Here is a 25,794-nt window from a genome sequence, read left to right as displayed (position 1 = left end):
TACACATTGCAATAATGATATTGTTGTGGTGACAAATGTTGTCTTTAATGTTCAGATTAATGTAATATGAAGGACCCCTTACCCTAATGGAAACAAGCCATAGTGCTTTCTTGGATTATAAAATCATCATCAATCTATGGAGGTATATGCACCTAAACGCTGGGCTCTCAACAGTCACGTGATTAATTTAGAGCCAAATCAAAAGCAGTTGAGTTGCTTATAAGTTGTAAAAAATAAGTGCAGACAAATTGATTTGGCTCTATAGTTAACGTGATTCATAAAATATCAGACAGAAAGACGTCGAGTCATTGGCGTTCTAAATTAACACCATTAACAACAGTTGTACAATACGCCTAATGAAAAGCTCTGTAGACGTTAGTAGTTTTTATTTTCTATTACGTTACTAGCCTGGGGAAAGTAAACCAGCCTTGCATCAGATCGTCCCCCGTCGGCTGTGGTGAATCTGCGGGGAGAGCGGGCACGGCTTTCCGCATGGCTCACAAACGCGATGTGCCGGTTCTCGTGAGTTGTGGACTCGTGTAGGCATATTGATTTTGAGATGTTTCCTCAATGTGGACGTGGTACAAGTTGCAACAACCTTTGCAGAGGGAACTATAGCATCGCATTTATTGCACTTTGCGTGCTCATTTCCCTCTCTGTTAACCACACTTTGGAGAGAGATCTGTGCGACATACTGTCCCAGTGTCCCACTCGCTCCGCGGCGGTCGCTGAATGCACAGAACAGTGGGCGTATTTTCCCCGACCCCACTCACTCTGTAGGTGGGGTGACGTCACCCCAGGCTCTGCTTGCATGCACACACAGACACAGCGGAGCTAAATGACGACTGATGAGAACCGTTTGGGGAACCGTTAATAAAAAAACGATGGAACCGGCTCCGGATCCGCAATGTCGGAACCGGGTCTGAAATGGACCCGGTTCCGAATCCCAACCCTAGTAGCCTGTGCACCCAGGATATGTAATCAAAACAGACTGACATCAGCACATCTCTTCTTGACGTCTTAAATCTTGTTTGAAATTACCATCAATTATGTCATCATGTCATAGACATCTATAGACAAGATCAATTTCTAATCACTGGAGCAATTCTTTTTTTTTAATTTCTTGTCCACATTTGGAGTTACATCATGGCAACCCAAACCTCTACAAAAGTGGTCTTGGACTTTAAGTAGACATTAAGGGCATCCACCTATAATGAGCTATGGTTGAACATGCTCTTTTAAGTTTTGGCATCAGTTTGTATTTAAATAAGAACCAAAACAAAGGCTATGATTGCATTTCCATCACTGCATAGACTAGAAACCGTCGAGGCCCCTAGCCCCCTCACCTAATGGTATTTCAAATATTGTCAGGACAATGTAAAAACTTTGGGTAGGGAAGGGATTGAATTTTCAATCTGGGGGTAGGATTGGAATAACTAGAAAAGTGTGCTCCTCAGTGCCTTCGGCCCTAGACGGCACCCGGCGGAAACCCTGAGGTGAAATGGACATAGTGGCCGAATTTGGTATTTCAGCACTGGCCCAAACACATGAACGCGCTGGTCCGTTGACTATCATTGATGACACGTGAACGCGGTTTCATACATGAACGCACGTGAACGCGTGCAATGATAGTCAACGGCAGCGCGTTCATGCGTTTGCGCCCAATCCATCCCAGAAGGCACTCTGTTCCTACCCGGAAGGAGGAGTGAAATCGCCTCATGCGCAACTTAATGCAAGTGGATGGGAGGTATCTATTCATATATACTCTAAGCTTCGGCCTAGTGGAGACAATACATGAATAAAGATCATTGTTAAGCATAGTGGTGATAATTTTATTTATTTAAGACATATACAGTATATATATAAAAAAATCTGCAGTGGAGGAAAAAAAAAAAGTGTCATCAAAACTATAACATCCTATTGACCACACAGTGTAAGGGTCAAAGTGTACAAATCAGGCAGCTTGTTGGCTTGAAGGCGTCGCGTGATGATCCGGAAGAAGAATTTGGATGGATTCATTGTATGGATTCATCTCAACGTTTGGCCCTTAATATCCACCCTAATGTGTGTTTCAAATGATTGATTGCTCAGTTGAAGGAGTCAGGCACAACACTACATCTGTGGGAGTTCACAGGTTAAGGATTAACCTGTGATGTCATGACATACTTGATTTGTGTTTTTTTCTATTCACTTGGTCATTAAGCTCCACAGAATGAGAGGTCTGCTCTGCCGGAAACATTGCGGGAAAAAAAAGTTATGGACATTTTTGTATACCACACCATAGACAACCAATATAAGGCAAAATGTCATCATACTTTAAATAGCATGTGACGTGTCAAACTAGGGGGTTTTCATGATTCTGAATCCATTCCAAGCATTAGTTTTGCACGAAAAACACTCCTTAATAAGACTAATGCTTGGAATGGATTCAGAATCATGAAAACCCCCTAGTTTGACATGTCACATGCTACTTAACCAATATAAGGCAAAATGTCATACTGGTCTATGGTGTGGTATACAAAAATTGTCCTAACTTTTTTTGCGCGATATTTCCCGGCAGAGCAGACCTCTCATTCTGTGGACCTTAATGACCAAATTAATTAAAAAAAAAAAAAGTATTTCATGACATCACAGGTCCTCTCAAATTCCGGGTGGCTGGCTGGCTCCCCGGCTACCAACATCTCACAATTGGCTGGTCCATGACCAGCATCCCAAAGTGGATGGTGTCAGTAGTCCACCGGAGACAGGAGGAGCTGGAGCTCTTTGAAGGTACTGCCGTGTCAGTAGTCCACCGGAGACAGGAGGAGCTGCAGCTCTTTGAAGGTACTGCCGTGTCGCCCCACCTGGTCAGCCTTGTTCTTCACCACGTTACTTAGATTCTTGAGCTGCTTATGGCAGGCCTTGCATTTCTCATGCCTGAAGAAACAAGAACAACCAAACATGTTTTAACCCATTATGACCAGACGTAAAAAAAAAGAAGAAAAAACAAGAAAAAATCTTCCGAAAGAATATATATTCAAAGATTTGTGCCGCATTTTCACGATTTTTCAAAAATAGCAGACCTGCAAGCTTGTAGCGTGCCACTCTGTGGCATGCTATGAGCTTGTAGATCTGCTATTTTTTCAATAGCTAAAGCATAACAATGCTAACACCAAAAGGGGTTCCCACCCAAAATGGGTTAATAGATTTGTCATTTTCCGATTTTAAATGTGATTCTGAATGTGGTGCAAAATACAATAAATTAATAAGTTTAAAACACTAGATTATTAATGAGGAACTTCACACCGAGTCACAAAGACTAGCGACTCTACGAGACCTTGTGGCACTGCTGGTCACACGCCAATCGGCTATCCCTCATTATTTATCTATGTATTGTCTCTGCCAGGCCGATGTTAAGCCTCCAAATGCACTGGCGCTGTTTATCAAGCATCCAAACAAACAAGTCTTCTTTGCCAGCAACAATCAAATTAAAATTCTACCATTGTTAAGGAAAGGTCTACACAAGGAAGAAATGAAAAACATCTGCACACCATTTGATGCGTGTCCTTTTTTAGACGTGCGTGTCCTTTTTGACTGTTTATTCAGCCTCCTCTACTACTTAACACAGGGGTTCTCAACCCGTGGGTCGCGACCCCTTGGGGGGTCGCCAAATTATTTTAGGGGGTCCCCAAATTATTAAAAAAATATATATATATATATTTTCACGATTTTTCAAAAATAGCAGACCTACACGCTCGTAGCGCGCCACTCGGTGGCGCGCTATGATCTTGTAGATCTGCTATTTTTCAATAGCTAAATTATAACAATGCTTAAAACACCAAAAGGGGTTCCCGCCCAAAATGGTTTAAGGTTATTGTAGCAGTCAATTTATATTGGGGGTCGGGAGGGGGCGGGGCGGGGGTCCCGAGACATTGCCAAAGCATTTCCGGGGGTCCCCGGCCAAAAACGTTGAGAACCCCTGACTTAATTAAGGTCTACACAAGGATCTATTGTTTTTATATCAGTTTGAGAGAAAGTCGGTATGTTTAGATGAGTGCCAAGCTGGAGATGATCACCTCTCTTCTCGTGTGATGTCCACTCCGACCGATGGTGGTGCTTTGAGTGTGTCTGAGATGAGGGGCCAGAAACGCTTCAAGACCAGCTTCAGAGACAGGTAACCCGTCTGGATATAGCTAGAGATAAACATAAACGGGGGTTAGAAAGACCACAATAATAAATGCCATTGTTACGTTCACCCCATTTCTTTCAGTTCATAAGAGCAAAATGTATACCGTTCGACAAAACTAAAACTCCACTTCACTGTTTCAAGATTAAGAAAGGGTACAGTCAAATAAAATAATTGAATACAAAGTAAAGTTTCCAGCAGCCATTTTTGAGTGGTGTAAACCACTCCTACAACTGGCTTTTTTGTGCAGAAAAAATGAGCATGGTTGCTATGTTCACCCTGTTGTAATGACGTAATGAAATCACACCCGGGTGAACAGGGTGAACATAGCAACCATGCTCATTTTTTCTGCACAAACAAAGCCAGGTAATGAAATCACACCCGGGTGTGATTTCATTACGTCAGACATGATTTCATTACGTCAGACCTTACACCACTCAGTTCACACGGGTGTGATTTTTTTCTGTACCTTTGGCAAAAAACACTGCTGCTGTATAGACAGTTTTCTTCCATCTACTCTTAGAAAATGGAACCAGTGAATGCACGACTGTTCCTGCTGGATCCCCACTGACCCCACACAGGTGGTTTCATCCACACACTTTCATGTTTTTAGGAGACAACTTTTGGATACATCCGGGTGGCTGGCAGTTGGTTATAAATCTTGGACTTTGAACAGGCCAACTATGCTAGCCATCAACCACTTTAGAGCAGTGTTAGCCAACAATGGAAGAAGTTCATTTCAAAATAATTTCCCAGTACTGTCATTTCATTTTGTGCACCAGTTGTCTTGTACCATCTCTGCTATTCTTGAACTTGAAAACACTACACTTCTCCCTGCGGTCAACAGCTAACCCAAACAAACAGCTGACCAACAAGGGTCATTTTTGTTATTGCTGTCGGTTTGGAACCAATGAAATTCTGACTGTATATATATATCTTCAAACATATCGTTGCTATTGGGAGGTAACCTCATAACTCCATTTTTGGGGTTTTAGATTTTTTTTGTGCATAAATCAGTGCTATTTAACACCCTTTACGCCTGTGTGATGTTTCGAAAAATATTGAACCAATGGAAAGTAGTAAAAAACGCAAGTTGGGACAAAACCTCTTAACTCCATTGGACCCTCAAACTGTCTGCTAAAGCAGCTAACTCCACCACCTCTCCCCCTCTCATGCAAGTCATTGACAATATATAAAGTCACACCAACTTTGATAAGGCAGTATTGCTTAGTTTTCAAAAAGTTCGTAATTTCCTGAAAAATTAACATTTTGGAGTTCCTTCCGACAGCAGAGATATGACACATAGATGTTATTTTTGGAATGCAATGGGCCTGTTTGTGTTGTACTAGAGTATATTTATTGGCCTCCAGGCGACAATTGCATAACCGTCCCGTCTTTGCTCACCTTTCGTATTTGCTGTGCAGCAGCTTTTCTATCTGTGGAAGGATGGAGGTACATAGGTCCAGTTTCCATAGTGCCCTAAAAGACAGAGAGATTATAGTAGCTAGCATGTGTGTGTGTGTGTGTGTGTGTGTGTGTGTGTGTGTGTGTGTGTGTGTGTGTCATGCCCACTCACGGTTTAAGATTTAAAATGTTGAGCACGTCCACAATGATGCACATGTCACCAATGGCTACAGCGGTATCCATAGCCACCTGGAAAACAACCAAGTGGGCAAATAATAGCAACAACAAACTTTGGAACAATAGCATAATAGCAACAACAATGCTGCCAGTGCCCAATGTTCCTCATGTAATGTTGCCTAATAATGTTCCTATTGTATATTTCCTAATGTCATTCATTCATTATTATTTCCCTGAGCGTTTGGAAATTAACACATTGTTATATTTCCAAAACGTCCGGCAGCCAACAGGCTTCTTTTGTTTAAAGTGGGAAATTTGGTATATAGTCTTTTTTATTGGCCTAAAATATTGTCTATGTACATACATTCATGAATCCACTTGCTGACCGGCTGTTAGTATTGGGCAACTTTTTTTTCTCATTAACATCCTATGGCAGGCAAAATTGTCAAACTTTCCTTATGCTTTAAGTAGCATGTGACATGTCAAACTAGGGGGTTTTCATGATTCTGAATCCATTTCAAGCATTAGTTTTGCGCAAAAAACACTCCTTGGGCTAAAAACGGCCATAGACATCATGACAAATGGGCAAGTGGCTATGGCTGTTTTTAGCCCAAGGAGTGTATTTTGTGCAAAACTAATGCTTGGAATGGATTCAGAATCATGAAAACCCCCTTGTTTATCACATGCTACTTAAAGCAAAAGGAAAGTTTGACATTTTTGCCTGCCATAGGATGTTAATGTTAGGGTCACAAGAAACCCCTATAAAACAAATTGCCCAATACTAACAGCCGGTCAGCAAGTGGATTCATGAATATATGTATATAGACAATATAAAAGACTATATACCAAATTTCCCACCCGTTGACTGCTGGACTAGCCCATTAAAACCGGGAAAGCAAGTGTCATTTTAGATTATAGCGTTGGCCATTCAAAAATAGCAGATCTGCAAGCTCAGAGCGTGCGTGCCACGCTGCGAGCTTGTACATCTATTATTTGTTTAAGTGGTTGGTGGTTTCAAGTGTTTGAAAAACCATGTTGAATAATTGAAGAATCTACCTCAGATGGTAAATTGTCTAGTAGCCCATTTACCTTCACGTCTCCGCTGGCCCACGCAGCTCTCACCGTCTCCAAGTTCTTGATCCTGTTGGCCAACATCACACGCATGGTTTCGTGACCTTTAGTCATCTGAGAGAGGACCTCCTCATCGCTCAGGCCAGTGGGACCACGTGAAGACTGCAGAGCGAGAGAGCGAGAGACGCAGAGAGAGAGACAGAGAGAGAGACCCCTTCATAAAATGTGGAAGTAGGAGACAAAGCTTTAAGAGTGTGTACTGGTCATTACCCTTTCTCTTATGGGAATAACAAAATCACACCCGTGTGAAGTGAGGGGCGCTCTTATCATTATACTTGCGATTGGTTGGATACATTTGGTTAAACATTTTTGGCAGACATTTGACCCAATTTCTCCTTTCATTGTCAATGGCAAATATTGAGACGTGTGGGGACAAAAGCTGTATATAGGAGGGCCCTCAATAAACGATGGCAATTGCACAAAAACTAATTTCACACGCTGTTTTACAACTGTAAACTTTGTCAATTCTGATCAATGGTGCAATCGGCATGTTCAGACATTTACTCACTGGTAAGAAATCAGCCACGTTGAGCCCTATGGGCTTGCTCCTGGCAGCCGGGATCAGATTAGGCGGTGCTTTGGGCTTGGCGAGGGAGGCCTGGGGGGGTTCCGAGCGGGGAGCAGGAAAGGCGGAGACCGGGGGAGGAGGTCTCGCCGAGGGGATGGGCCGCGGCGCTGAGGAGACCACCGTGGGTTCAACCCGCTGGACAGGAGTGGACGACGCCATTGGGATGTCCCTCAGATGGCCAGGCTGTGGAGAGATGCATTGAGCAGCAGGCTTTAGACATAGAATGTCTTAAAACACTTTGAGAGCCCACGCAAAACTGCCCAAAAATCACTTTCACCTAGAAATCCATTAACATTTTTTATAATTCAGCTGACTGTGGAGACGCATGCTGGAACTTTTTACTTTGAAATGTTTTATAGTTTCTGAATTATTTAATTTAAACGCCAAATGCATTCTCAATGGCGAAAACACAAACTTTGGCAAAACGTATTAAAAAAAAATCATTTTGATTTTTTGGATTAAAAATAAAATGCAATAAAATTATTATTATTATTTTTTTTTTTACAAAGACGTCCACAGACGTCTTGGGCTCTGCCCGTGCGGTAACAAAATGTGTTAAGGGCCTTGTAAACGGGGAGCAAGGAACGCACACGTTGTTGCCAAGTTCAAGAAACTCATGGCTTTCCATGTATCTTGACTTGTGGGTCAGGAAAAAAAAAAAAAGGTATCAAACTTGATGTCTTTATAGCATTAGCATATTTGACAAAGGATATCAGGTATAACATACTGGCTTCACTGGGAAACCACAATGCTCCCAAACAATGTAGATATGGGAATTGTGCACAAAGTGTCACATTTCCAGGAGCGAGTGGAGAGAGTTGGGACTAAGTGCAGGTTAAGGCATGCACTCAATGGGAGTGTGAATACATGTACCATTAAAACCAGTCCACATTATACTGTAAATAAGAATGTGTACCAATACACCCACCTGCTGTTTGTCGGGCATTGGTGTCATAACATCTGACACTTGGCTGGCTCTCACCACAAACCTATCTGTATAGAGAGAAAAATACAAATTTAAACATCTAAAAAAAATGCACTTCTGGATTATTCAAAGTGAATCGATAGTTGCAGGACCTAAATGAAGGAGCTCGTCTCCTACGGAGCACAGTGTAGAGCTTTGGTTCACTCACCTTCCTCGAGCGGAGCAGGGAAAGGCTCGCTGAACTTGGGAGGGGTGCGAGCTGACGGGAAGAGGAGAGGGATTCAGGAACAAAGTCAACACAATAGTACCACATGCTGGAGTGTTCAATAAACTCCAAGAGTGTCAAGTTGACCCATAAGCACCGACTGTTAAACCCTCTGGCCTTTTTCAGGGATTTAATGTAATTGCTGACACATCCGAAATACCACATACACACCGACTGTTTTGGCTCACAATACTTCGGAATCTTGGAGCGAATGGGAGATTCTGTTAGCGTCGGCATGAAACTCTGAGAAAACATTTGTTCCGGATTGTTATCAGCAAATTCAGTATTTTAGCCGTGATATAAGCGCCCCCCCTCCAGAACAATAATTAATTAATTAATTAATTAATAATTCTACTCTAGTTGGAAGCATTAAGACCCATTTTAACCCTCAATGGCTTCCTTTCTGAAAAATAACGTTATTGTAAAAAGATTCACACGTTTAGATATTGCCATTTACAATGAGAAGCGGACGGGAGCTGGTGCCACGTAGCGTAGGACTACAAAATTACATCGGACTACAATACCGAATTGCTGCAGATTACCGCCCTCAAATAGGCCTCGGAGCAAAATTTAACAAAATATTTTTTTGTTTACACATTTGAGCAGACATACAGATGGCTGCCTTGGGCTGGAAGATTTCCTTGTAGTCCTCTGCATTCTGAATCTCAGCAGTGGACTCCTTCTCCTCCTTCTCGTCCTCGCTGCTGGGGCTGCGGTGCTCGCCTTCTGGGCTCCATCGCTCCTGGCGCGCCTCCTTCACCCTGCTGAATGGCACAGAGGTTGCCAGTAACTCGCTTAGTATTTCCAGCTGCACAATTTGACTTTTAGGTCACCATATTTATGGAAAAAAACACTGATGGCGTCTTTTTGGAACGTTTAGTTTCCTATATACAGCTTTTGTCCCCACAAAATGTCCGCAACACAAACATTAACCCCTTTAGGCCTGACCTCAAAATAAAAAAAATAATTCTAAATCCTCCAGTTTTCTGAAATAAATATTTTCACGATATTTTGGATGACGTCCCAACCAGAAATGACGTCGAATGTTGCCCAACCGGCGCTCCCCGCCTGTGGAGTGATGCGCTCCGTTATATCAATAAAGTTCCGTCCTTTTTATTAATCTCCGTCCTGAGCGCCGGGCGTTACCATTTTATAGGACGGAGACCTCCGTTTATGCCGCGGCTCAGGGTGTTAAGAACACAGTTTACGTAAGGCTTTCTACTTTATGACCTCTGACCTCTGACTGCTGCATGTGGTGGTGGGCCTCTCGTAGCTGCGTCTCAGCGTGGAGCCCTTGGGGGAGGGCTCTGTGATCGGCTGGTTGTCCTGGACATGGCCTTTGGTCTCAGAGCATCCAGACTTCTTTACTCTGGTCAGGTCGACCACATAGGAGGACACGCTGGTCAGCTGGTGAGACACGCCGATCTGAGAATAATAATACAGTGGTGTAAAGTAACAAAGTACTTTTACTTAAGTACTGTACTAACCCATTTTGGGCGGGAACCCCTTTTGGTGTTAGCATTATGTTATGCTTTAGCTATTTTTGAAAAATCGAAGAACGACTGACATAGAAAGATAGCTTTTTCAGAAAACTGTCAGGATTTAGAAGACATTTATGGAATCGTTCCCAGTAGCTGGGTCTGAATTCGTCCAAAATCAACAAGATCGTGCACTTGGTGACAAGTTTTAGATTTTTGGTATGATGGTAGGTATGGTTATAAGGTTTTCAAAAACCATCGCAAACGAGTTGGGAGCGCCCCCTAGTGGTCTGTTTGCAATGAATCTAATATCAAATGGGCCAGTATATGGTTCAAAACCATAATAATTGATAGAGATTTTCCAATGGATTCTATTAGTATTGGGTGTGCTAAATAACATACTAAAGAATTAGGAAAAAATAACTTCTGGAAAGGCATCATTTTCAAGATGGCGTCCACGGTGGCTGCCAGGAGCTTAAAATGCCTATAAACTGGGATTTAATACATACAAAATCATAACAATTATACTCTTGGTGACAAGTTTTTGATTTTTGGCATGATGTTAGGTATGGGTATAAGGTTTTCAAAAACCATCGCAAACAAGTCGGGCTCGCCCCCTAGTGGTCTGTTTGCAATGAATCTAATATCAAATGGGACAGTATATGGTTAAAAACTAAAATAATTGATCAAATATATTTTCCAATGGATTCTATTAGTATTGGGTATGCTAAATAACACATTAAAATTTTGGGTGAAAATAACTTCTGGAAAGGCATCATTTTCAAGATGGCGTCCACGGTGGCCTCAGTAAGCTTAAAATGCCTATAAACTGGGATTTAATACATAAAAAATCATAACAATTATGCACTTTGTGACAAGTTTTAGATATTTGGCATGATGTTAGGTATGGGCATAATGTTTTCAAAAACCATTGCAAACAAGTTGGGCTCGCCCCCTAGTGGTCTGTTTGCAATGAATCCAATGCTGGCCTATTTAACATTGAATTCATTGCAAACAGACCACTAGGGGGTGAGCCCAACTTGTTTGCGATGGTTTTTGAAAACCTCATGCCCATACCCAACACCATGCCAAAAATCTAAAACTTGTCACCAAGTGCATAATTGTTATGATTTTATATGTATTAAATCCCAGTTTATAGGCATTTTAAGCTTACTGAGGCCACCGTGGACGCCATATTGAAAATGATGCCTTTCCAGAAGTTATTTTCACCCAAAATGTTTATATGTTATTTAGCATACCCAATACTAATAGAATCCATTGGAAAATCTATTTTTATCAATTATTATTATTTTTTACATATTAAATCCAAGCTTTATAGGCATTTTGCAGCTATTGTGGACGCAATCTTGAAAATGATGCCTTTCCAGAAGTAATTTTTTCCTACATTTTTAGTATGTTATTTAGCACACCCAATACTAATATAATCCATTGATTTTTTTCTTTTATCCATTATTATGGTTTTTAACCATATACTGGCCCATTTAATATTAGATTCATTGCAAACGGACCACTAGGGGGCGAGCCCAACTCGTTTGCAATGGTTTTTGAAAACCTTATGCCCATCCCTAACACCATACCAAAAATCAAGAACTTGTCACCAAGTGCATAATTGTTATGATTTTTTATGTATTAAATCCCAGTTTATAGGAATTTTAATCTCCCGGCAGCCATCGTGGACGCCATCTTGAATATGATGCCTTTCCAGAAGTTATTTTTTCCTAATTTTTTTGTATGTTATTTAGCACACCCAACACTAATAGAATCCATTGGAAAATCTTTTATCAATTATTTTGATTTATAACCATATACTGACCCATTTAATATTAGATTCATTGCAAACGGACCACTAGGGGGCGCTCCCAACTTGTTTGCGATGGTTTTTGAAAACTTTATAACCATACCTACCACCATACCAAAAATCAAAAACTTGTCACCAAGTGCACGATTTTAACGAATTCAGACCCAGCTACAGGTCAAAAAGGGTTAACAGTAGTGTTTTTAGGACTGGGGATGAGCCTACAACTACATACCAGCTGGTTGTTGCAGATGGACAAGTCGGCCACCTTTCCCCAGCCCACTGGCACCGCATCAAAGCAGCAGTCTGGCTCCCAACCGTACACATGCAGCGAGTCCACACTCCCACTGTACAGGCAGCAGCCGTCTGGGTTGAACAGAACACACCTGCAAGCACGGAGACATTAGTAGATGAAGAAAATGGTAAAAGGTGCATTTATCCAAGGCGCTTTACATAGATTGTGCATTACATTCGCCCAGTCTCACACATTCATACACAGATGGCGGCGGAAACCATGCAAGGCACCAACCAGACACATCAGGAGCAATTAGGGGTTCAGAGTCTTGCTCAAGGACACTTCGACACCAACTCTGGGGGAGCCTGGGTTGGACCATCCACCCACTCTACCCCTGAGCCACCGCCGCCCCTATGAATGTGATGGTCCAAAAAGAACGTGTTTAAATGGAAAGGAAAAACACCACGACACATGTGACTAAAGCTGGACAAGATATACATCTCTCCAAAGTATTATAACAATACACCACAATTATCTCTTACCGATTGCTCCATTGCTTCCCATTTAGCCTGTCAGTTTTTCACTAGAAAGTGCTGCTTAATATTATCCATTTTGGGCGGGAACCCCTTTTGGTGTTAGCATTATGTTATGCTTTAGCTATTGAAAAATAGCAGATCTACAAGCTCATAGCGCGCCACCGAGTGGCGCGCTACGAGCTTGTAGATCTGCTATTTTTGAAAAATCGAACAACCGACATAGAAACATAGCTTTTTCAGAAAACTGTCAGGATGTAGAAGACATTTTTAGAATCTGATCTCAGGTCAAAATGGGTTAATATTAACATTGCACAACAACAAAAATAAGTTTTTCCTTTGCTTCCTTTCATGTAATTATTCCATGTACTTCCAGTACCGCCAGCTGAACCAATTCATAAACCACTTTCAATCTGCCTTCCCTATTTTGGGCATGTCATCATAAACTCAAAAGCTGCAAGAGTAGCTAGAGGCTGTACTTTTACAACCCAGATTCGGCACAAAGGGACTAAATTATTTTCGCTCCTATGCCACCAAAATGTGGAACGCCCTACCAACAGTCATTAAGACATGCGAATCCCTTGACTCCTTCAAAACCGCTCTCAAAGGGCACCTACTGTACGGACGGCTGCAATTCGAAGCTGGCCTCCGTAAAATCTGAATCCTCCACCCCACCCCTTTTTCCCCTCACTGTATGTTTATGTTCCCTTTTTACCTCCCTTATGATGAATTCCTGTTCTGTTCTTTGACTATATATATATATATATATATATATATATATATATATATATATATATATATATATATATATATATATATATATATAGAAGTGTCTATTTGTAAGTCTCTAAATGTTTTGATGAATTGAACAAGGTGGACCCTCTTGTAAACAAGTGCAATGCTTAATTGTCCACTCACAGTTAACAGTCTTTGTATTGAGTTTGTGCTTGAAATGTACTGTAATTCTGCAAACTGTTAATAAATATTTCAATCAATCAAACTCCTCCTTACAATCACCCCATTACCAAAGTGGGTTGAACCAAACAATTGACATCCCTTGCCCAGAAAAGCATAGATAAAAAGTAAATGAACACAAAAAGCCGTTTCATTTACAGTATATCAGGATAACACTTAAGTCACACTGACTCACACTGACTGGCACCATACACACCTGACAGGCCCCGTCTCCCCCGTCGAAGAGCCGATCATGCTGAATTTCTCTAAGTCCCACATCTTGATGGTCCTGTAATATACAAACACAACAGTAGCTATTTAAAAAAAACTGCATGGGTAAACTACATACATGTCCTTAAAATACAGATGTGGGTGTCTGTTGTACCTGTCCGAGCTGCCCGATGCCAGCAGGTATTCTGTCGGGTGGAACTGAACAATGTTCACAGGTCCAGTGTGAGCTGTGAACTCTGTGATCACCTTCCCCGCAGTTAGGTCCCAAAGCTAAGAGACATTGTGAAAAGAATAGAAGACAAATGTTGACAAATAAATGTCTTTGTACTTACCGTACTTGGTCATTTAAGATACTAAAGGTTATAATGCAAATTAAAATGTTGGTTGAAACATGCAGATGCTATCTGCTTCTAAGTTCCAACAAGCTTCATTGACTTTCTATTCATGAAACAGAAAAGCCCTTTCTGATTGTATTAAAACAACTTAAACTCACCGATATTGCAGTTGTCAAATCAATCCAGGTTGATGTTGAGTGATTAACATTGAAAAATATGACTGCACAGAGTTTGACAGAAAGTTGCTCATTAACATGACAACGATGGACAAAGTCTTGACAGAGACAAAGGATAACCCGAGCTGTCCGTAGAGTTGCAATATTGGTGAATTTTGTTGTTTAATACAATCAGATAGGATTGCGTTTCATGAATGGGCTGTCAGGGTCAATGGAGATGGTTGCAACTTGCAGACAGTAAGTTAATTGTGGCTAATAAAAGGCTAGAAAATGCTACATTTTAGGCATTTAGCAGGCACTCTTTAGCCAGAGCGACTTACAGTAAGGTAAACGCATACATCAAATGCAGAGAGACAGTGTAGTGCCTCTGTAATCGAGGGCCATAGGTAAACGAAGCTTGGGATAAGACTGCATGGTGGTCAGTGAGCCATGTTAATCGAAATAAATGATTATTATTAATAATAAATCATCGTCATAATAATAGTCTTTGGTGTATAGGTGTGGTACCTTAATGGTGCTGTCATCACTGGCAGATGCCAGCCATTTTCCATCTGGGCTGAACGCCACGCATCTCACCACCTGGGTGTGACCCTGCGGAAAACAGAAACACATAAACCCATTCAAGTTGTTCTGGCTTTATCCTCCATGACTGTGTGGCACAAGCCTGTGATTTAACCCAAAGGGGTGGGAACTGGGAAGCTGGATGGGGCATAATTGATTGAAACCTTTATTTATTTTCGAAAAAGCATTGAGGTGCACCCGTTTTAAGCATTATGTTATGCTTTAGCTATTGAAAAATAGCAGAGCTACAAGCTCGTAGCGCGGCACGAGCTTGTAGATCTGCTAAAAAAAAATTAATCGCAAAATGTGGCGCAAATCTTTGAACATATATTCTTTCAGAGCGAATGTTTTTAACTCAAATCTTTGCTTCTGGGGGGGGTCCCTGGAACAACATATTTTCAGATGGGGGTCAGCAGCCAAATACAGATAATTCTGGGGGTCCTTGACATGAAATAGTTTGAAAGCCACTGATATGTCAGTGGTTCTGTAGAAACATGAGGTTTTCAGAAAACCGTCATGATTTACAAGACATTTTAATTTCAACGTCGGGCCTAAATGGGTTAATTTGTAGTGTTTGTTGTAGAGTGTTCCATGAAGTAAGGGCATCAAAGCAGAATGATCCCGCTAGAAGAATATGGTGTTTCGATTTTCATCGATCAAAGCGGCAAATACTTCGGCGTATGCTCCAAAGGTAATAAGACAATCTAGGCAGCATATAATATTGGATTATATAGCGGGGAATGCGGCTTATGCAGTAGAACTGTTAACACATTGAGAGCCCATGCAAAACTGCCCAAAAATCACTTTCACCTAGAAAATCCATTCACATTTTTTATAATTCAGCTGACTGGAGACTTTACTTACACTTTGAAATGTTTTATAGTTTCTGAGTTATTTAATTTAAACGCCAAATGCATTCTCAATGGTGAAAACACAAGCTTTGGCACCACGTATTAAAAAAAAATCATTGTCTTGATCTTTTTTATTTTTCAAAGACGTCCACAGACGTCTTGGGCTCTGCCCGTGCGGTAATACTAAAGACGTCCACAGACGTCTTGGGCACAAAATGTGTTAAGAAGCTTGAATACTGTGTATACTGTATATTATATAGCATACACCCCAAACCTTTGACTCACACAAACCTTGCAGTATGCATTTAACCAGCGAGAGAGCGAGCAAGCAAGCCAGGGAGACAAACTTCAGACAAGCAATTCCAGACATGCACGCACACCCACCAGCAGCAGCTGACTAAACTAGCTGTAGGCCTTTGGCAATTGCTAACGTGAATAACAGGAAGCCTAGCTAATGACTATAAATGCTGTACCACTTTTAATCAGATCACAAGGCTAAGGAGGCACTTTGTGACACCTGAATGTCTGGAGGTTGTCGGTAGTCCTCGGTTACTTAGCATTTTATATTTGGTCATCTATGCACATGAACTCCTTCAATTCACTACACATCGCAAGGCGCACGCGCACGCACACACACACACAGCTTACCTTATACCTAAACACACATCCTTTCCTCCGTAAATCCCACATCTGAAAAAACAAAATGACAATGTTAGGATTCTCTTGATTTACAAAGTTCTTAATGGGTTGCTACAACATTGCTGACCTTTTAACCCCTTCTACTTCCAGATCCCACAGGTCAGCTGACCTGTTGGGTCTCCCAATTGTCCCATGAACTACACTCAGGCTCAGACCATAGACGTGTAAAACGGTACACATGGCAGCGGGCCACCATATTGTGGCGGGAAAATCATAAGGGGCATGAGCAGCAACTTGGAACTGACCTCGAGCGGTTATATTTTATGCAACTCCATTCAGCAAAGACCCAGCGATTGTTTCTAAATTAAGTTCTGAAAGTACAGTAATATTTCCAAAAAGGCACCAACTCCGACACAGACACAGACACACACACACACACACCTTGATATTTGTGTCCATGGACCCTGACGCCAAGTAATCCCCGAAGGGATGGAAATCCAGGCTGGATATGTTGGCCTTGTGTCCCGCCAGAGTCCGTAAGACTGAAGAAAATAAGAACAAAGAGTGAAACATGTTCAGCTAGTTTTCTGTCCCACCACTATGCCTTGTACTGCTGGTTTTCAAATCTACATGGACCCCATAGTACTATTTCTGGTTTTCTATTATAATTATTGGTGTTACCATTATGTTATGCTTTAGCTATTGAAAAATAGCAGATCTACAAGCTCACCGAGTGGAGCGCTACGAGCTTGTAGGTCTGCTATTTTTGAAAAATCAAACGACTGACATAGAAACATAGCTTTTTCAGAAAACTGTCAGGATGTAGAAGACATTTTTAGAATCTGATCTCAGGTCAAAATGGGTTAAACCTTGTACTGTTGATCTCAACAACCAGGACTACTAGTACTACTGGGGACGGACGGACGGACACACACACACAAGTCTCACTTTTAGCGGCTTCCAAGTCCCAAACGCGCAGGGATCCTGACTGTGACCCTGCGACGACCTGCTCCTCGGATCCTTTGAACTGCACGCACTCTACTGGGTTACTGTGACCGGTCAAACTCTGAGAAGGATTTCCAGAAAAGACAATTAGAAGTGATTGAACTGCAAACAAATCAGAATTATTTTGTGAGCATTCTCTCATTCATATTTATAACATTCCATTTTCAATTCTCCTTTCAGCCATATGAGCACTGTCAAGCCTTTTCTTTATATCTTCCCAGCTTGTCCCTTTTCCCATTTAAAACCTTTTCACACAAGTGTGATGTGGAAATGAGGCACAGATACCATGGTTAAAATGTTCTACATGCAAAGCATTCACACCTGCAGCAATTGATGATGCAGTCACAAGCCAATCAAACCTGATATACCGCGCAATATACTTTACTTCTCCAATGTACCATATACTGCATGTTACCTTTATCAGGGTAGGATATAAAAATGTGTAATGTCGCAGCTAAGCCAGAAATTGTGTTTTTTGCCTTGTGTGCGTCTGAGAAGCGGCAAGAGTCCCGACTGATAAGCAAAAAAAATTCATACACGCAGACAACGTGCCAAGAGAGACATTCCTCTCCAAGATTTTTTCAAATCGGCCACATAGTGGCGTTCTAGAAGGCCACTTTAGATTTTGGCATATAAGACATTTCCTACTGTTACAGTACATGAAATCGTGGACAAGTTTGTGTCGACCGACACCAGTTTTCGTTTGGGGATTTCCACAGTGGCCACCATTGTTCAAGACACCTGCAACCAGATCTGGGAGCATATGATAGTGCTATGACGCCGGTGCCCAGGGGTAAGAAATTAGGGAACACCGCCCACATGTCCCAGAAGACGTGGAATTTGCCTGCCTGGGCCCACTGAATATGTGGTCATCCCTGAGCCGGCACACTCAGGATCCAGATTCACAAATGATAACGTCATATTCTCCATAGTCCTGGCCCTTGTGAATGCAGACTATAGGTTTCTTGTTGTTGAAGAGGGTGTGTGTGTACAGTATGGCAGCAACAGATTTTAACCTCGTTCCCAAAAATGTCCCTGTCATTTTAGCTGACAAGGAACTTCCTCTCCTCAAGTCATTACATATACATTTAGTCTTAGTCAGTCATCATGGCTTAGTTTATTTAGTTTGTCAGTGAAAAACACATTTAGTCTTAATTTTAGTCAACAAAAACACTGACCATGACACAGTTGGGTTTGCTGACGGAGAAGATGTTGACTCTTCCGTCCTCTCCACCAGTAGCCAGCAGGCGGCCTGAGCTTTTCCCCAGGACCAGACAGGACACATTGCTGGAATGAGCCACAAACTCTTCTGCAAAAAATATCAAAACAAAACAATAAACATATTTTTATGTCATATATAAAGATGTTTATATATGATATACATCTTATGATGGATGATAACTTACGTAATCGCCAGGACATTTTGGTTGTGGTGGAAGAAGAAGCAACTGCAGCCATGATGGGGACACTTTGGCGGCTGCTATTCCTTTTTCACTATAGTATCTATGGAACAAACATTGATCATCATCCATGAGGCAGCAGGAGACTATGAGCATGATAATCCATGCTAAATCAAGTCTTAAACATGACAGAGCAACAAACAACCACATTTCCCATTAGATACTCTGGGAGCAGGGTAGCCCCTTTCGGGACCCTCTGTTAGATTTTAGCAGTGAGCCCGGTGTCTCTGATGTCATGGACACTGGGCTCACTTACTTCCTGGACTACATCAAGGTTAATTAAATAAGGTTAGGAAGCGAAGACCGTACGGTGGAGGGTGGACTCCATGTTGCTCCATGGAAGGAAATTGAGACCAAGAAGTTGTACATGCCCTAATTTGTGCATGTACAACTTCCTGGTCTCAATTGTGCATGTTTCTTTCCTTCCATGGAGCAACATGGAGTCCACCGTACGGTCTTCGCTTTCTATCCTCATTTAATTAACCTTGGACTACATGTTGTCTCAGTAAAACAGCCCTCTCCCTATCCCCCTATCCACAAGGAACAGTGCACCAAAGCATTATGGGAATTGTAGTCCAGCAAGGAAGTGAGCCCAGTGTCCATGACAGAGACACCGGGCTCACTGCTAAAATATCTTTAAAACCACATATTACACATAAAGACCCCCAGGAAAGTGTTCTACATCTTCTAAAGGCCATTAACATATATTTGTTAGCAAAAATGGTAAAGTGTCCCTTTAGCAAATCATATTTTGCAAAAACATCTGCATCCTATTGAGTGCTTACTATAACCGATCAGGGACCCTACGGTTAAGCGATGTCCAAACTTCAGAAAACCTTAACCGAGGGTTCCGAAAGGGGCTAGGTAGTACTTATCAGCTGCCATTATTGTTGGCAGCTGTTTAAGAAGCTTCTTAAATAGCTGCCAACAATAAATCACATTAGGGCAGTGGCTTTGGACCGGGGGACCACCAGTGGTCCTTGAGGGGGTTCAGGTGGTCCCTCATAATATGATGGTGAGTTGGTAACAAATGGACCCTTAAAAGATCTTTAACTCTTGAGTGTGTAAAATGAAACCAAATGGACCCATGTTTATATAGTTCAGTGCACCAAATATTACAATAAATATATGCAATAAATATGTGCAAATAATCTAAAAATAACAATCAAACGGTGAGCAAACAAAACGTGAATGAATGAAACTATCGAATAAAGTGCATGTGCGGTCAACAAAATGTATCGCTCCCAGCTCACCCTGCCTCCAAGTTCAAACAGCATTAGCCCAGCTGGTACAGATACCTGTATTTATCTATACCGGTGGCCACCCACAGAGACGCTCCCACCAATAATGGAGCGTCAATGCGGTGCCCACACCCATCACCAATCAAGTGAAAATAACTAACTAAGCACTCTTTGGCTCCTACAAGAGTTATTTTGATCGACGTTTGCCCTGTTATCTCTCCCCATATGGTACCAACATAAATCAATACAGCATTGGACAAAATCTTATTCAACGACAACAACATATTCTTTATTTTGGCCACTTTGGGAGTATGAGAGGCTAAATCTGGCCTGTTAGCTGGAACGTAGCCCTAGAATGGCACTTGTTGTTTCATACAGTGCCCACCACAACAATATCATTGTTGCAATTTGTACTGTATATTGCAATTTGTAGCCTACTGTATATTAAATATACAGTACACATTGCAATAATGATATTGTTGTGGTGACAAATGTTGTCTTTAATGTTCAGATTAATGTAATATGAAGGACCCCTTACCCTAATGGAAACAAGCCATAGTGCTTTCTTGGATTATAAAATCATCATCAATCTATGGAGGTATATGCACCTAAACGCTGGGCTCTCAACAGTCACGTGATTAATTTAGAGCCAAATCAAAAGCAGTTGAGTTGCTTATAAGTTGTAAAAAATAAGTGCAGACAAATTGATTTGGCTCTATAGTTAACGTGATTCATAAAATATCAGACAGAAAGACGTCGAGTCATTGGCGTTCTAAATTAACACCATTAACAACAGTTGTACAATACGCCTAATGAAAAGCTCTGTAGACGTTAGTAGTTTTTATTTTCTATTACGTTACTAGCCTGGGGAAAGTAAACCAGCCTTGCATCAGATCGTCCCCCGTCGGCTGTGGTGAATCTGCGGGGAGAGCGGGCACGGCTTTCCGCATGGCTCACAAACGCGATGTGCCGGTTCTCGTGAGTTGTGGACTCGTGTAGGCATATTGATTTTGAGATGTTTCCTCAATGTGGACGTGGTACAAGTTGCAACAACCTTTGCAGAGGGAACTATAGCATCGCATTTATTGCACTTTGCGTGCTCATTTCCCTCTCTGTTAACCACACTTTGGAGAGAGATCTGTGCGACATACTGTCCCAGTGTCCCACTCGCTCCGCGGCGGTCGCTGAATGCACAGAACAGTGGGCGTATTTTCCCCGACCCCACTCACTCTGTAGGTGGGGTGACGTCACCCCAGGCTCTGCTTGCATGCACACACAGAAGGTGCTGCCACACGGTCAAAAGAGCTGCGCACGTTCTCGGCTGCGCGTAGCTTAAAGCTTGAGTTTTTAGACAGCTGGTGGATGGACATTAAGCTCCACCTCCGCCGAATACTTGCGCGACGGCCAGATTCCCGGAAACGCTCTACTCCGCTCAAGTCTTCCGCGGAGGTGGAGCTTAATTTCCATCCACCAGCTGTCTAAAAACTCAAGCTTTAAGCTGCGCGCAGCTTAAGAAGTGCGCAGCTTAAGAAAGTTTTGCGCTCAGGTGTGGAGACGGTGAGACACCGTCTCCACACCATAGCGCAAAACGGTCTTAAGCTGCGCACTTCTTAAGCTGCGCGCAGCTTAAATTCTGAGTTTTTAGACAGCTGGTGGATGGAAAAGAAGCTCCACCTCCGCCGAAGACTTGAGCGGAGGAGAGCGTTTCCGGGAATCTGGCCGTCGCGCAAGTCTTCGGCGGAGGTGGAGCTTAATTTCCATCCACCAGCTGTCTAAAAACTCAAGCTTTAAGCAGCGCGCAGCCGAGAACGTGCGCAGCTCTTTTGACCGTGTGGCAGCACCTAGACACAGCGGAGCTAAATGACGACTGATGAGAACCGTTTGGGGAACCGTTAATAAAAAAACGATGGAACCGGCTCCGGATCCGCAATGTCGGAACCGGGTCTGAAATGGACCCGGTTCCGAATCCCAACCCTAGTAGCAACACACGGGGAAGAAGACACAGCATCTGACACGAATTCTGAGACCTGATGATGATCAAGATAAAATGTATCCCCTGAGCAAGCAGGCCGGCTCTATTAGCTCAATGGTAAAAATAAATCTCAATGGTAAAAGTGTCAGTATTTGAGCAGGCGGGAACCGGGTTGAAATCCATGGTAGAATAAGATAGATTTAAAATTAACGATAATACCATAACATTATGATTCCACATGTGAAATTGTTTAGGGGAGTTTTACAAATCACAGAATGGGACCTGGCTCTGTATCGTTTACGATAGTCAGTCAATCATATTTGATACAGTCTGTTTCTAGCGAAAATAGTCGGTGGTGGTAACATTAGCATTTTCTCGCCGTTAGTCGATTCTTCATATCCATGATATGAATCAAACATTTATTTTTGGAACAGAGTTCTTATTTGCAGCGATATAAAAAAGTCTGAAATAAATGTCAGAGCTGATATCGACATATAAATATGAAATAAATGCTTAAACATGTCACTATGTCTAATGTTAAAACCATTGGGTTAACCAATGCTAACAACTTCCCTGCTAAAGTATGCAAATTCCGCTAAAATCCGCCTTTTTGTACACAATCGTTTTGGAAGATAATACTAGTCTTTTACTAACTGGCTAACAGAAATAGCAGATAAAGAAGTATTAACACTGATAGTTTGTAAAAAAGTGTTTATGTTGGTCCGCCTAAATAATGTAGCTAACGGCTATCGTTGCGGCGTTGCCAGTTTCTGCGAGAGAAATAAGCAACCCGCCCGGTATATGAAAACAAGCCCAAGCCCCCCAAAAACGCAACCTGCAAGGCTGCAACTACCAATAAGCTCAAAGTCGCTTATAATAAGAGGACTTGGCAACCCTCGCTACAGGAAGTTGGTCCTACATGTTTTTATTATTATTTATATTCACCGAGTAGTGTCAAATGACTTAACTTCCTGTTGCGAGGGTTGCCAAGTCCTCTTATTATAAGCGACTTTGAGCTTATTGGTAGTTGCAGCCTTGCAGGTTGCGTTTTTGGGGGGCTTGTTTCTAAAGTTTCCAGTGATTTTCACACATTTCCATGTCAAGGACCCCCAGAATTATGTATTGTCCAAGAACCCTACATCAAAAAATGTATTTTGTGCCAGCCATTTTCATGGCAGGTACATTCCAAAGCAACTAATAATAACCACGTTATGGTGACATAATGTTACAATGTTTACACTACATTCGTTCGAGTCTTCTTCTTCTGCTATTGGAAATAGGAAGCCATTTCCGCATTTTCCACCAGTGCCCCCAGCTGGAACATTAGCATGAATTAGCTTTAGGCGGACCAAAATAAACAATTTTTTTACAAACTATCAGTGTTAATACTTCTTTATCTGCTATTTCTGTTAGCCAGTTAGTAAAAGACTTGTATTATCTTCCAAAACGATTGTGTACAAAAAGGCGGATTTTAGCGGAATTTGCATACTTTAGCAGGGAAGTTGTTAGCATTGGTTAACCCAATGGTTATAACATTAGACATAGTGACATGTTTAAGCATTTATTTCATATTTATATGTCGATATCAGCTCTGACATTTATTTCAGACCTGCTCTAACATGACATGAATAATAATATAGATTCAGATTATTTTAGACAGAAAAATAAAAAACGTCAGAGCGTGACCTTTTTACACTTAAGTCACGCCATGACGTATTATTTAAATACGTCAAGAATTGAGGTAATTGAAGTATTTTGCCAAACGTCAGAAGGTGAGGTAATCATGATGAGACAATGTTGGTCTAGAATACATCTGATCATATAGGCCTATGTATGCGTTCTGGTCCCTGTTCTCTGTGTGTGAAGAATACCTATCCTACAGGAGGCCAGACACTTGTGACGGGTGTATGTTTTAGCATGCCATGAAGCCAAGTATATCCCTCATGCCAACCCGGGTATTAGAAAGAACACAGGGAAAGTTAATTCATTTTTCCGCTGCAGATTACAGGCAGCTGTTGGAGATGAAAGGCTGAGTCATTGCCAGGCCAGCTTTCCCAGGAACAGTTCAGAATCACTCAGTGGGAGCCATGAGTCCTGTTAAGAGCCCTGGTTGCTTCCCAGGTGTGAAACCCACACATTATTATTGCAATACATACAATTACACATTTTGTTAAAAAAATAAATACACTGGCTTTGTCGAGGGTCTATACACGGAAACAATTGGCCGGGGTATAGGTAAGACGGCCGGGGAGGAGGGTGATAATTGGTGACTGCACGTAGCATATGCGGCTTAAGTGGTTAAACCTTTTTATTTAGCATTAATGAAGACAAGAGTTTGCAGAATGAAGAGATGTGTGGAGGCGGTTGGGCATGCATGTGAACACGGATATTTCTTGTTTGAAAACCACTGTATCAAGAGGGAATGGATTAAACCACTGCCAAACATTGTTCTAGACAAAAATCTAGACAGAGAGAGAGAGAGAGAGAGAGAGAGAGAGAGAGAGAGAGAGAGAGAGAGAGAGAGACATCGTCAGAAAGGGATTCCAAATTTAATGTAAATATTTGTCAGGTCTTTATTTATTAGTAAAACAATCACTACACAAAACTGTGTTGCATTGTCCTTTAGTAGGTGTGGGTTAATGTATGTCCAGTCTGAGATCTGAGAAATTTTCACTTTGAGAATCAACAGTCTATGCAAATAGCAATTAAAATGCCTGAAGAGACTTGTCGGATTATATAGAACAGACTACTGTAAGTGTTAATTTAACATTACAAACACTGACTATCATCAGTTACTGAAAAATCATCAATTTGAGAAACTATCATTCGGTTTTTAAAATATATGATAATAATAATTGGATTACTTGGATAACTATTTGAAAGGAAATTACTAGTACCAATTAAGATTATAGACTTAATTTCAGTATTTGCTGAAAATTGTGTTTAAAATATACAATTCAAATAAAAGCTAGAAATAAATTGTTTTACTACAATTACTAAAGTAGGCCTATATGTATTTATCCAAAAAGTAACAAAAAACTATGTAATTATTGACCAATACATACAGTAAGTAAACAGGTCGATGTGGCTTTTCGTTGGTATTAGGGGAGCAACAGTTAATTACACAAATGTATTAAATAGATTCAAAAATATATACATTTTATAAAAGCAAAATACAGATTTTTGTGAAATGTTTTTTGTTTTAATTCAAAACTAGTGAAAATGAAGATCTACAAGTATTCAACACTTTGCGATGGCGGTGCTTTGTGAGTTTGTAGATCAGCTAGTTTTGTGTGACACCGTTGTACAATTTAAGTATAAAACTGGGCTTAACTAACTAGTAGGGTAAGGGTTGTCCCGATCCTTGACTAACTAGTAGGTTAAGGGTTGTCCCGATCCTTAACTAAGTAGTAGGGTAAGGGTTGTCCTGATCCTTAACTAACTAGTAGGGTAAGGGTTGTCCCGATCCTTAACTAACTAGTAGGTTAAGGGTTGTCCCGATCCTTAACTAACTAGTAGGGTAAGGCAGTGGTTCCCAAACCTTTTCATGTCAAGGACCCCCAAATTGACACTAAATAGCCCACGGACCCCCATTTGAAAGGATATGCCAGGGACCTCCCATAAGAGAAGATTTTTATGGCTCTAGCAGTGATTCTCAACCAGTTTAATTTC

The 25,794-nt window shown here is 41.4% G+C and overlaps 1 protein-coding gene across 4 annotated transcripts; it reads right to left on the bottom strand.

Annotated features, from left to right (window-relative positions):
• Nucleotides 1-1,816: 1,816 nt before the first annotated feature.
• On the bottom strand, nt 1,817-20,178 carry LOC306941959 (katanin p80 WD40 repeat-containing subunit B1-like). 4 transcript variants are annotated; one of them, XM_079527602.1, is made up of 20 exons: nt 20,163-20,178; nt 18,856-18,952; nt 18,628-18,758; nt 17,393-17,510; nt 16,886-16,986; nt 16,454-16,495; nt 14,901-14,984; nt 14,037-14,152; nt 13,869-13,940; nt 12,165-12,315; nt 9,873-10,060; nt 9,230-9,399; nt 8,579-8,629; nt 8,374-8,438; nt 7,386-7,628; nt 6,836-6,979; nt 5,742-5,818; nt 5,570-5,644; nt 4,056-4,172; nt 1,817-2,916 (listed from the first exon to the last, which is right to left on the bottom strand). In XM_079527602.1, the coding sequence occupies exons 2-20, from the start codon at nt 18,905-18,907 to the stop codon at nt 2,781-2,783; spliced, it is 2,133 nt and encodes a 710-aa protein (XP_079383728.1). In that variant the 5' UTR covers nt 18,908-18,952; nt 20,163-20,178; the 3' UTR covers nt 1,817-2,780. The 4 variants fall into 4 exon arrangements, with proteins under 4 accessions (XP_079383728.1, XP_079383730.1, XP_079383729.1 ...); XM_079527604.1 differs by having other exon boundaries at nt 9,248-9,399; XM_079527603.1 differs by having other exon boundaries at nt 9,230-9,396.
• Nucleotides 20,179-25,794: the final 5,616 nt, after the last annotated feature.

Source organism: Electrona antarctica, assembly GCF_951216825.1.
Source record: "Electrona antarctica genome assembly, chromosome: 2".
NCBI lineage: Eukaryota > Metazoa > Chordata > Actinopteri > Myctophiformes > Myctophidae > Electrona > Electrona antarctica.
This window is presented reverse-complemented; position numbering and strand designations above follow the sequence as displayed.